Source organism: Girardinichthys multiradiatus, chromosome 21, assembly GCF_021462225.1.
Source record: "Girardinichthys multiradiatus isolate DD_20200921_A chromosome 21, DD_fGirMul_XY1, whole genome shotgun sequence".
Classification (NCBI taxonomy): Eukaryota; Metazoa; Chordata; class Actinopteri; order Cyprinodontiformes; family Goodeidae; genus Girardinichthys; species Girardinichthys multiradiatus.
Window position 1 is genome coordinate 29,279,830 of NC_061813.1, and position 14,092 is coordinate 29,293,921.

Genomic DNA, 14,092 nt, shown 5'->3' on the forward strand with positions numbered 1-14,092 from the left:
GGCAGGGCAGGGATTTGGTAGAGCTCTCTGAATGTGTAGGTTCAGCAAAAAAACAGGAGGTCACCTTCTTGAACTTCTGAAAAGGAACAATGTTGTGGAAGCGGGATAAAATCTTCACAGTATCCCCCTGCTACACATCCAGCTTGTGGACATGTTGTTGCACATAGGTTGGAAAAACCCCAAAGGGTTCAAGACCAGGTCTCATTTTAAACTCTGCTTTAATGTTGGTCAATTCCAAACTGTTACATGGAATTCGATAGACCTGGCTGACATGCAGATGATTTTATCAGATGAAGCTGGCATGACTTAGCTTAGGGTAGAATGGCACAGACCCAATCTGTGTACCACCTCTCTGAAATGCATCTAATGATAGGAACCCCAATGTGGTCAGCAGCTGCATGGGTACAGGCAGTGTAACATACAGCATTTCATACCAGGGTTGTCAAAATAATTGATATTTCAGTATAACTGATACTATAAAAGCAATTATTCGAAGATACTCGTTTGCATCAAAATCAATACAAACTGACCCATTTACATTTGTCCAAACTGTCACACTTTTTCAGCACTAGTACTTGAATAACAGAAGACACTCAGACCCTACCCTCCCTGCAGTCGCTCACCTGACCAAAATAATGAGCTACTGCTAAAAGTTTTAAACTCTGCTAACATGACAAGTACATCCAGAGAAAAAAAACATTTTCCACCCTCTTTAGCCGACAAGGCAAACACAAAAGCCTTGTTTGGATATACTTTTCCTATAAGGCAGACAGACAGGGAAAAAAAATGAAATGCTGAAAATTGAAATTAAAAATAGCACATTTTGTTTATAATTAACAGATGATCAGCAAACCAATGGGGTCTCCAGATGTTCATGAGCTAGTTCTATCAAATGAAGAATTCCAGAAAAAGGAGCAGAACAAAGAGGATGTTTACAGAGGGACCATTCTAAACAGGATGGTAAGAGCTTTTACTTTTTCAGATTGAAAAGAGAGTGAATTAACTCTGGTAAACGTAAGGTGAACAGGACAACTTATCCTTCTGCGGCAGCCTGGTGACTTTTCACACATAACAGATGACGAGCACTTCCTTCGTAGCATCATCGCTGAGGAAACTGGGGAAAACGGCTTCTCTGTGGTTGTCATCACAGGAATCTCTAATGAGCATATCAAGTACCTGAAAGAGGACTTTGACGAGTGGACCAGAGAGCTAGCGTGAGTTTACTCACCCAAATATTAAGAGGTCTGAAACCCGTACATGTCTGCAGTCTGGGTCATGATGAATAGTGTTTGTTTTTGTGGGTTTCAGTCACATTTATCATTATTACATTCATGGGGTCAATGGAAACTGCAAAAAGAGCGTCTTTCAAAGATCAGACGACCTCCCAAGAATTGACATTCTTGTAAGGCTGATCACAATTATTCTACTTTGGACTGACGACCTCTGTAGAACATTTTGAAACATTTTGATGTTCCATATTCTTTTAAATCATCAGGTAACTTTATGTGCTTCCAAAAGCCCACTTCAGATGAATCTCAGAGATGTGAAGGACGACATGCAGACTCTATTCATTAATGCAGCCAAAGACACATTTGAGTTCAGGGCCGAAACTTCAGAGAAGGGCATTGTGGAGGGCGTCCTTCGATATCATCCGTTCCTCTATGACAGGGAGACCTACCCTAAAGATCCTTATGTCAAGCCAGGTATTCAGATCTGATGTGGTTAATTCACTTTAAGAAAACACATCTCACAAGAGGATGTGTTTTTTTGTTTTTAGCGACTGTTGACAATGATGATAATGATGAAAGGGAGGCTGGAGCCATAGGTCAGGCAAGAGGGAGGAGGGACATCTTTGAATGTTTCTGGAATGGACGGCTCATCCCTTACACCACCATTTCTGAGTAAGTATTTATTTATTTACTATGGGAATGAATTTCAGTTTTTAGGCTGCATTTCTAATGGTTTTCCACACCAAAACACATAAACAGCAGTTTCCTCACCTGTGGCTAAAGCGTTTTTTGTGATGAACTTAATGTTTAGTTATAGTACTGTATATACACTTTGTATTTTAATCATGGAATCCAAATGTAGATAACTGATAGTGGATATTACATAGATATCACTTTTGTCCTTAATTTTCTGTCATCGATCTTGTCAAAGACCATTTTCACATCAATTAAAACTGTAAAAAATCATTAAAGCTTGGAAAATCAAGAATAAAGTTTATTAGTAATATCAGTAATCACCGATATCTGCTCACCAAAAATTAACTAAAACGAAAAAATAAAACAAAACAAGCATCTCAAAAAATGAAAATCACTATTTCTAATTTATGCACTAATTACTAATAGAGACATATTCTTAAAACTGAAAGGATTTATTGGCCTAATTGTAAACTGTAACCTAGCATTAATTAGAGGGAAAAAAGTGAAGAATTTAAAAGAAAGAAATTCCATGTCAGAAGTACCTTAAAAAATCTGCCAAATTCACTGGCACCAGACTACAGGTTTTGCAGAACAAAATTGAGCACCTTACTTTAGTTCCAAATCTTGCTGTTTTACCTCTTGAATAAATGAATGGGGTCTTTGTAGATGTGTGACTCCAACAACCGACTCCAAACGTGACCGAGTCTCGGCACAACAGCTATTTGAATCAGCCGGAAGGTTGTTCTGAGGCATGAAGGTGGTGATGTTAATTCTGGCACAGGTCATTGGACAGATGGATGCATGGACCCAACTATGCATAATTTCGGAATTGGATTGCTCATAGAGCAACACTTGGGTTACTTACTAAATGGGTTACATTGGGGTTCCGGTAATGGCGGCTTGCTGAGAGGAAGTGCTTGCCTCGGCTCCGCTACCTTTCTGTAAAATCCTGAAAATACTCGTTACAAGTGACACTGAACACGTTTAAAACAGCTGTGATGCCTCTCTCACAAAGGAAGCTCAGCAAAAACTCCAGCAAACCGACTCAATCGAAGTTATCTAACTTCACTTCTAAGGTGAGCTCTGAAGCTAGCTGTGAAAATAGCGAGGCTAAAACCACTACATGCGAGTCAATGGAGGAGGAAAACTGCGAGTGGAATGGGAAGAATAAGAAGGTTGAAGGTGGTTCAGAGGCAATACTGGCTGCAATTGCAAATTTGAAATCAGATTTCTCCTCCAGATTGGATGGTATTCTGTCAGCAATAGAAAAAGTAAAAAAAGATGTTAACGAGTGCGCCGAGCGGGCTGGAGAGGCGGAAGTGCGGATATCTGCAGCAGAGGATAACATCACCAGTCTACAAGCTAGGGTCCAGGTCCTTGAAAATAAAAATAAAGAGCTCGAAGGGAAAGTGTTGGACTTGGAGACCAGATCGCGACGTTCTAACTTGAAACTGGTTAACCTTCCCGAGGGCACGGAGGGAGAGGATGCCTGCGCCTTTTTAGAAAAGTGGTTACCGGAGGCTCTGAACCTGGCACCGCTACACACCACATTGACACTGAAGAGAGCGCACCGGCTTGGCCAGAAAACCACATCAAACACCGCTGCACCAAGGACTCTTATTATGAAGTTCTTAAACTACAGGGATAAAGCAACTGTGACAAGAGCCGCCAGGATGAAGGGACAAATCCTATTCAAGAACCATCTGGTGAGATTTCATGAGGACCTCGCAGCCGGTGTGCACAAAAAACAGAAAGAGTTTGATGGAGTGAGACAACAACTCCGTGCCATGGGGACACGATACGGCATGATTCCCCCTGCTTGACTGCTAATGACATACAACGGTCAGTCTCGCATCTTTAACCAACCAGCTGAAGCAGAGAACTTTGTAAGGACTCTGAAAGCAGAAAGTGGACCTGGGTGAGACAATGACGACATCTTTACATCGCAATGTATTAACAGGGATGGACAATTACGGTACCTAAAACTAAGTAAAATAAGAATTGAAAATTTGCTTATTATATTTTATGTTTGCTATCCTAGAGGCTCATAGCCAATAGCCTAATTTCATTTACCGATTTCCTTTTTTTTTTTTTTTTACGCAATCAATAACGAGTTTCTTATGTAGTGGGGTGGGGTAAGAGGGGAAAATATTCAGGCACAGTCGGTTGATCCTCACTTTCGTGTGGAACAGCCTCCAGCTGTTAGATGGGTACCAAAGTATTAAAGAGGGAGGAGGATGGGCAACAGAGTTTGAAAGGGGTATACTGCTCAGTGTTCATTATTAGTATGGATGTTGCTTTTAACATCCATATGTTCTTGGTTTCTTTGTCTTTAAACAATTTGAAAATACTAGGAAGCTCATTAAGTGTTACATAATATGTCTGGTGGGTTAAGAATTAAAGTGTCTTCTTGGAACTGCAGAGGATTACAGAAACTGAAAAAAGTTAAACAAATAATGACTAGGGTGAAATCTATGCACTCTGATATTGTGTTATTTCAAGAAACTCACCTGTTGTCTGGTCAGGAGGCAAGGATTGACAGGAGGTGGCAGGACAGCATATATTAAGCACCCTTTACTTCCCAAGCAAGAGGGGTTATGATTTTGATTCATAAATCTATAACATTCCATGTGACAAGGGTTATTAAAGACAGGGCTGGGAGATACATTATTCTACACGGCACACTTATCGCAGAAGAAATAAATCTGATAAATATTTATGCCCCAAATGTTGATGACCCAAAGTTTTTTCAAAATCTCTTTCTTACAATTTCATCTTTGTCTGGCAGCTATATTATAGCAGGAGATTTTAACTGCACAATGAACCCAGAATTGGACAGAAGCTCAAGTACAGACAACTCTCATTCTAAAAGTTGACAAACAATCCAACACTTTATGAAGGAACTTAACTTGATGGATATTTGGAGGGACATGAATCCTAAGAGTTTAGAATACTCGTGTTATTCAACTACACATAAATCATATTCACGTATCGATTACTTTTTAATTTCTGCCATTTTGAGACATAAAATAAGAGACTGTCAATATGATAGCATCTTAATTTCTGACCATGCACCCAATTCACTTATCTATGAGGATTTAAGACTAAGGAGAGACCCTCCTAGGTGGAGATTTAAACAAAAATGGCTCATAGACTCAGAATTTATATTTGTCGTAGATAAGCAAATTAATATCTATTTTGAAATCAATACAGATGAAACACCACCCTCTTCAAGGTGGGAAGCCATTATAAGGCATATATAAGGGGTCAAATAATTAGTTTTACGAGTAAAAAGTCAAAACGAACTAATCAAAAAACAAGAGTTGGCAGCAGAGATTGAGCTGCTTGAGAGGGATTACTATCAAACACTATGCCCAAACACTCATAAAAAACTTCTGATACTAAGAACACAGTATAATGAACTTTCTGCCTCAAAAGCTGCCTCACAACTTTTCTGAAGCAGTTCTATGATCAAGGGGAAAAGCCTGGGAAATTATTAGCCTGGCGACTCCGACAATTACAAAATGAGAAAAATATTACTTCAGTCGAAAATAATGAGGGACAGATTACTACCGACCCATTAGAAATCAATGAAATCTTTAAGGTCTTTTTTGAAACATTATATAGCTCAGACATAACGCATAAGGAACAAGAGCCAAATGTTTTCTTAGAAACCCTCCCAATGACCAATATCTCAGAATTAATGAGTACAGATCTCAGTGCAGCCATAACTAAAGAGGAAATATCTATAGCAATAGATATCTTGAAAACAGGTAAAGCCCCAGGCCCAGATGGGCTGCCGACAGAATTTTATAAGAAATTTAAAGCTAAACTGTTAAGCCCCCTTTTTGACATGTATTTAGACTCATTTGAAAAGGGAATTCTTCCTGCCTCACTAAGAGGAGTTCTGATTACTTTACTGCCCAAACCAGGCAAACCTTGCAAAAAATGTGAAAATCTAAGACCATTAAGTCTTCTCAATGTCGATTTAAAGATTCTTTGTAAAATTTTGGCTCGAAGATTGGAGAGGATATTGCCCGAAATATTTACTTGTGACCAAAATGGGTTTTTTGTAGGAAGACAGAGATTTCATAATGTGAGATAAGTGCTGAATATCATTCATAATATGGAAGAGAAAACAGATACTGCTTTGCCATCATTGGATGCCAAAATGGCCTTTGATAGAGTTGAATGGCCCTATTTATTTGAGATATTGAAAAGATTTGGATGTGAGGACAACTTCTGTTGATGGATTAAACTTTTATACAATGAGCCTTTTGCTGAAATAGTAACAGATGGAGTTCTATGTAAATCATTTAAAATTAAACGAGGTTGTAGACAAGGGTGCATAGAATTGGTTTATTTGCTGATGATGTCATTCTTTTTTTGGGAAAACTGAAAGACTCTATTCCAGCCTTGTTAGATCTATGTTGTAGAAAATTTGTATTTTCTAAAGAAAGAGAACGATGATAACCATTCAATCAGCTTTATTAATTTAGCCTTAAGGGAGACAGGTCTTTCAGCATCAGACGTATTACTGAGCAGAGCCGAGACCAAATCTGATGGACAAAGGCTGACACTTCCTTATATCAGTTTGGCAAAAACCCCCATGTGGCCTGGCACCCCCTCTAGGAAGAGCAGAGGTGAGAATCAACCTAACTTTCACGCAGACATCTCAGCTCCTCTGCAACAAATTGTTTGTTGGACCAGCAGGGGTTCCAGGGACAGGAATAGAAACAAAACACCTTTTGTGCAGCTCAGAAGCACAAAAGCAATTTAAATTTTAATATCACAATTCCACACTTTTTGATCATATATGAAATGTGTTTCATGTGTGATCAACACCAATTTAAAAGCAATTAAGAAACTGAATAATATAATAAAAGGAAGAAATAAAAAGAAAAAACAGTCATCCTCTGTGTGAGCGAAAAACCTGTCAGACGGAAATTAAAAACACATTTGTGTATCAACAATCAGGCAGGAAAATACTCACACGACCCCTCCGCCAAGGCCACTGACATGGTAAAGGAATGACCGGAAATAAAAAAAAAAAAAAAAAATGCAATAAAAAGAAAACGTGATACTCAAATCATCAGCACTCTGTCTTCATTATTCTTACAGAAGCATCATTAGAATCAAGAAACAACAAAAATGATAAATGTAATGTTCATTAAACAGGAACAAAATCATCGTTTGAATAAATGGAGATTAAACAGTGGTAAAATCAAAATCACCATCATGAGTTATTGAAGCTGAGTCATCAGGGCCATAATGAACCCCCTTCAGAAATATGTTTAAAGACAGGAACTCTAACCTTGTGAGAGTTAGATTTCCACAGTCCAACTAAACAACAGTGGAAATGAACACATTTCAAATTTGTAATAAAACCATAAAGATAGATATCAGACAATAAACATGAAAGTTAGATAAAAGCATCCGTGATTTCCTCCTCAGAGTCCGTTTTGCTGTCAAAGTGGAAGAAAAGAATTAGGCTGACCCTTGCTGTCCAGGCAAAGGAGCGCCTAGTATCCACCAAATGATAAGAAATTATGGAGAATAAGCATCATGGCGCATGTTTGACAATCTCTCTGTTGCAGACATCGCCAGTCTATCATCCGGAGAGAGGTTATGTGCAAATGTGTAGAGGTCTTCCCTGTATGTTTCCTATGTGTCTCTCACTATGGTGTGTGTGCAGTGAGGCAAATGAACGTATGATTTCTAACTTTCAGGCAATGCAATGGCCTTAAGTAGATTTGGAAATAACATTGCACTGCCCAAGGAATTATTGTGCCCTTGTAAGAACAGTGTTCTTCAACCACCTTTTCAATCACTCGCCAGTGATCATCTTACAGTCCTTTGTCTTGTGGTGGTCCGCTGTCCTCACACCTTTAGGCCGTGGATGATCCAGTTGGAAGATTATTTGTGTCCTTGACAGCATCTTGGATGACCAGTAGGATCTGATATGGGCCGTTCCAGCGTCTGGACTTCCAGTGTTTTCTCCTAAATTCTCTCACCAGAATCCAGTCGCCAGGAACAAAGGAGTGGAGTTTGGAAGTGGCTGTTTCCAGTAATGCAGCCTTCACAGTCTGTGAAACTTGAGAAAGCACAGTCGAGAGATTTTGACAGTAAAACAACATTCTATCTTCACACAAAGATGTGGAAGGCAATGGTCTCTGCAACACACTCCCATGCCTAAATTAGGAGACCTGACAAATAGCACTTCAAAAGGACTGAGGTTTGCTCGTGTCCTTTGTCTCAATCTCATGTAATTGAGAACAATAGGCAGAGCCTTCACAACACTTGGCTAATTTTAATTTCAAAGTCCCATTCTCACGTTCCAAGTCTCCATCACTCTGTGGGTGATATGCATAGTGTAGCCCAAAAACGTATCTTCTCCATCTACAGAGGAATCACAACCATTTATATAAACAAAGTACAATGTTTTATTCGCATGTCACTAAGTCCTCACTGAAGGTATGAGCTACCCTTTTTCCCATGAGTGCTAAAACGTTTGTAACCCAATGTTACTTTATTCTGACATTCCCCTCTTCTGGCGCAGGGTCCAACCCATGTGACAATTCAGCAAAAAGTTTGAGTTTTTTTTTTTTTTCTAGTAACCAAGATAACATTACAGAGAACCAAAGAAAGGAATTCTGACATAACTATGTGTCGCTATGAATTTACCGAAAGCAACATAAATAAAATCCAGTTGTTTTTAACTGCAACTCAGTTCCATTAACAACAAAACGCAAACTTCAGTTGTTGTGCAGTTCATCAATTTCTCACTTAGAAATAAGTCACATATCCTGATTTGTCTTGTATAAAGATGAGTATTAGATTAATGGACATCTAATGTAACTTTGATGCATAAACCCTACAAATTGAATCTAATAAATATTTCCCACCAAGTAAGAAATCATGATTCAGATTCTTTATCAAAAATATATTCCTTACTTTTGGCATGTCTTGAACTGTCAGCTAGTTTAATGGCACCAGGAAAAACTTTCAATCAAATAAATCACCAATGATTATGCATGCAAAACTAATTCTTCAAATTAGTTTAAACTATTTCACGAACCTTTAATAGTAAAACACATAAATCTAAATGTCATGCTTCATCCTTAATTATTATACAAGAAACACAAACATGTTTCTAACACAATAATCACTACAAGCCTTTTGATTCTATTGTCTCTTAAACAGTGTTAAAACTCAGGAAGGGAGGTGCTGAGCGTTACCATGACAGCAAAGGTGTGTACAGACCTGGTAGGTGGGCAGAGTCAGGCAGAGCTTTCGTTGTCCGCTGAGCTAACCCCTCCCTCCTACTTCCTTAATTCTAAAAGGGATTGCTCAATCCAGCTCTCATCCAACGGGTCTGGACTTCCCTAAACCTGAGAGGTCTTACTAAATAGGTTTACTGAAAGTTCTGTTTAAGCTGGTGTCGGGAAATTACTCGCCTAGCCTCTGACAGCCTACATCCAAAAGTCTCACCCTTCTTCAACTGGAGGTCCGGATGACCGAGTAGCCTCTCGCAGTCATCCACACCTTCGACAGTCACTTTTGTTCACGGCTGCTCATTCCCTAATTTACAACTGGCACTTGGTATATGGGCTAGGTTAATTTTAGTAGCTCGGAACAAGCTTCAAGGGCGCTGGTAGAAAAGATACTTTTCTAACCCTAAAATAATATTTTAACCCGCTATATCTGTCAACGTCAAGCAAGCGTCACATGAGCAGCGGTTAATAAGCGTTCTTCGTTGCAGAAAATAGGAAAAGATTTATGCAAATGTGTGTGTGTTTGTACGCTACCCCCATCAGTTTCTTAATCGCTCCAGAGTCCGACTGTCATGGCACAGAGTTCTCTATCAGTCCAAAAAAAAAAACCCAGGCCCTTCCCAGGTCCGTTGGTGAGACTTTGAATCATTCTTTGTCCACTTTAACTTCTCCAGGAAGGAGAAAGAAGAAACTTTGCTCTGGCCTGTTTCTCTTCTGCCCGCATAAGATGCTTTCAATATAAATCCAGTGCATTCCCTCTTCTGGCTCTTGCAAACAGCATGGATCGTTGTCCATCTCAGTGGGGCCAGACTTCTTCTGAGTTTCGTTTTGGTGGAAACTCACACTGCGATTTGCGACAAGCAGGCAGACAGGAAGGCAGATCTCTCTCTTTCAGACCGTGCTGGAGAAGCGTCTCTGTGTAATAGCCACGGAGAAGGGCAGGTTTCTAAAATCCAGACTCAAAAATGCAGATGTTGAACTCAAATCCCATATATGTGTGTGAGAGAGGCAGAAGAAAAGTTTAGTATAGGTTCAGATTTTGCACACAGAAATATTATCAGTCAGTCAGTCAGTTGTCCACCTGCCTGTCACTGCCTTCCACAACATGCATTATACTCCATTCTAAAACAACTTTCTTTTCGCATCTCTAATGTCCCTTTTCACTTTTACCTTCTTTTCCGACTGATCGCAATATTTAAGACAAACGAAACTTCCTTCAGGAAAGTTTTAACTTCTTTTTTTTTTTTTACTTATTTACACTTAAACTTCCACACTGTGAAAAACCAATGTTATCTTCCAAATTAAAGCACATTTAACACAATCATCCCCACCTTTTCCTTTCATTATTTTATAAATCAGAGTATGAAGAAGGAGACACCCCTGATGCCTCAAGGTTCCGGAACCATTTTTTTTTCCTTTTTACCCGTTCAGCGGCACATCTGCCGTCTGGCTTTTGTCCTTTATGAGGTGTAGAAAATTGCTAAAAACCACCCGCAAACCCTGTGTTCTGCTTTATCCCATTGTTACCAATGAGAACCTCCGTGCAATTCCTTTACAGGGTGACCGGGCCCTCAGCTGATGTCCTCCCTCTCGCAACTCTGGAACCTAATTAATTAGTTAGGAGATGATGGTTAATGTGTAATAAAAATAATAATATACATTATATCATACAGAACAACTTCTCACCCAGATATATTTGAAGACAAATAGTTCGGATCCAATCGGCCAGAAGCCGCAGGCGGGCACCAGAACTCCCCTCCGTAAAATGGAAGTGGACTGAGAATAACTCTCAGGCTGGCCAGGCGTCCGTGTCCCCCTCCTGCGGTCTCCTCTTGCACGATAGATCCTGTTCGTGACGATTCCCATCAATGTGAAACTTTCACATGCAATGTCAGGCATTCAGATAAACAGTTCGACAGTACAAACTAGTAGATATTCAGATATTGCTTATTTTTGGAGATCCTCCGTTGCCATTGGTATGGATAAGAACATTTTTTAAATCACCCCATTATTCACTTGAAGTGCCCTGGACAAAGACAATTATGTAGAATAAAGTTAGGGTTAGGGTTTAGCGGCCTTCGGGTCAAGTCATTTTTCTGTTAATATGCTTGGATTCAGGACTCTGTGAACAACCAGCTTCTTCAGCAATGACCTTATGTGGCTAACTCTCCTTGTGAAGGGTGCCAATGACTGTCTTCTGGACATCTATCAAGTCAGCAGTCTTCCCTGCAATTGTGTAGCCTATTGACCCAGAGTGAGAGACAGTTTAAAGGCTCAGGAATCCTTTGCAGGCTTTTTGAGATTTATTAGCCGATTAGGATATGACACCATGACTATTAAATAATGAACTTTTTCACAGTATTCTAATTTTCTGAGACATTGCATTTTGGGTTTTCTTTACCTGTAATCATCAAAATTACAAGAAACAAAGGCTTGGAATATATCACTTTATGAGTAATGAATCTATATAATATATGAGTTTTATTTTCTGAGATGAGTGGCAAAAATATTGCACATATAACACAATATTAAAATTTTTTGGGATGTACCTGTATATGCATTTATGCATATACAAGTACTGTATTTGTACTGTATTTCATCATAGTGTGAAGTTAATGTTCTTTCAGTTTTTTTATTTTTATTTTTGTATGTGTTCTAGGTTTGACTGGTGCCAAAAGAAAGGATCAAAAGTACCCCCAGAGTGTTACAACCGCTTTTCTGGAGTGCTTTTCACTGATGGCAAATTTCTGGTCAATGCAAACAAGCTGAAATTCATGAAACTGGAGAAGCAACTGAAGAGACAGGACACACATTTTACCCTTGTTGATCGTACACAGGCAACTATCTGCTTTTTTCTCATACTATGTCATTATAGAAATAGATTTTGCAAATCATTCAAGAAACCAATTCTTTCTGAATATTTCACAGAAAATGCCAAAAAGATGTAACATTCAAAAAGAATTTACTCAATGGCTTCAAAACTGTCATGAGAAGTTTGATAAAGAGGTGAAGTTTATTGGGTACAGAGATACAGTGACACGACCAGAAGTGGAACATAAGAAAAAGCAACATCCCTGGGCAGTGTTTTCCTCCATCGAACTAGATGGCAAAAGATACGATACAGGTCAAATTGTAAGTGCTTTTGAATCTATCTATCTATCTATCTATCTATCTATCTATCTATCTATCTATCTATCTATCTATCTATCTATCTATCTATCTATCTATCTATCTATCTATCTATCTATCTATCTATCTATCTATCTATCTATCTATCTATCTATCTATCTATCTATCTATCTATCTATCTATCTATCTATCTATCTATCTATCTATCTATCTATCTATCTATCTATCTATCTATCTATCTATCTATCTATCTATCTATCTATCTATCTATCTATCTATCTATCTATCTATCTATCTATCTATCTATCTATCTATCTATCTATCTATCTATCTATCTATCTATCTATCTATCTATCTATCTATCTATCTATCTATCTATCTATCTATCTATCTATCTATCTATCTATCTATCTATCTATCTATCTATCTATCTATCTATCTATCTATCTGTCTATCTGTCTGTCTGTCTGTCTGTCTGTCTGTCTGTCTGTCTGTCTGTCTGTCTGTGTGTGTGTGTAGATATATATATATAGTACTGTGCAAATGTTTGAGGCAGTTGTATGTGTGTGTGTGTATATATATATATATATATATCAGGTTCAAGTCAGGACTGGGCCACTCCAAAATGTAATTATTACTTCCAGTTAGAGGAAAAATGATGGTAAACTTAAAACATCAGTTTAAACCTAATTTTTGTTTCATGCAGGTGAAGTGTCAAAAGACACCACAAATTCTTTATGGAACCGTGGAGGATTTTCTTCTGTATGGAAATTATGAAGGAGATGTGTTTGCCACAGGCGGAGAAGTGAAAATCAAACGTGTAAGTAAATAAACGATTCTGTAAAACAGATTGAAGTATTATTTTATATGATTAATTTAAAGGGCATTCAGTTCTTAATCAATATAAACTCGTTATAAAGATTAAATACAACTAATAGAAATTGGAAAAATTGGTTTTCTGTTTCATTGTAAAATACAAACATATGTTAATTTGATTGTGAGAATAATTTTAGATCTTTTGTCAAATTAACTGATACATTTCTAAACTCGGGTGTTACACAGGAAGACAAAGTAACGTTTAAGAAACTAAATACTTTTTATTTTACAATTACACTTAGGATTAACTGACAAGTAATATTCAAGGCTATATGTCCAAACATTGTGCTTCAAACCCCACTAAGGGCAACCCATAGTTCCCCGGTGAACTAGTGATTTGATACCCTTCTTGTCATGATGTGGTTGAAGGAGGACCCAAATGCAGAACTTAGTAATGGAAAACATAAAGAAAAGCTCTTCCTGTTCCTGTCAGCTCGTGAACAGGAACAGGAACCGGGCAGAGCAAAGGACACACAGGGAACTAAAAACCATGGACCATAATGCATAACAACGGACATAGAGGAGACGGGCAAGCAGAGAGACCAGCAAAGGACAATTACAACAAAACAGCTTATATACAGGGAGAGAGTGAAAAGAAAGGCAGGGCAAGCAGGTAAATGTATTCTGGTGAGTATGAGAAACAAGTAAGACTAATGAAGGCTGAGGGGACTAAGGGAGAGAAGAGTAAAGGGTAGAATTAAAACAGAGAAAGAGAAGAATATCTAGCGCAATAATAATACAAAAATGTACATAAACACTGAAGTAAACCAGGAGGTAAAACATAAACAAATAAACCGAGACAAGCATCTAACAATAAAATGACCAAAATTAACACACAGATAAAGACCCAAACATAAAGTGGATTATGACACTGCTGGCCAAAGGAAG

The 14,092-nt window shown here is 38.3% G+C and overlaps 1 protein-coding gene across 1 annotated transcript in view; it reads left to right on the forward strand.

The window, feature by feature from the left end:
- Window positions 1-14,092, forward strand: part of LOC124857889 (structural maintenance of chromosomes flexible hinge domain-containing protein 1-like) — a 76,218-nt gene that overhangs the window by 14,502 nt on the left and 47,624 nt on the right. The window contains exons 8-15 of the mRNA XM_047349450.1: window positions 841-960; window positions 1,051-1,214; window positions 1,309-1,402; window positions 1,496-1,703; window positions 1,778-1,901; window positions 11,859-12,036; window positions 12,128-12,331; window positions 13,035-13,148. Of these exons, the coding sequence (XP_047205406.1) occupies window positions 841-960; window positions 1,051-1,214; window positions 1,309-1,402; window positions 1,496-1,703; window positions 1,778-1,901; window positions 11,859-12,036; window positions 12,128-12,331; window positions 13,035-13,148 (1,206 nt within the window). The remainder of the gene's footprint in view (window positions 1-840; window positions 961-1,050; window positions 1,215-1,308; window positions 1,403-1,495; window positions 1,704-1,777; window positions 1,902-11,858; window positions 12,037-12,127; window positions 12,332-13,034; window positions 13,149-14,092) is intronic.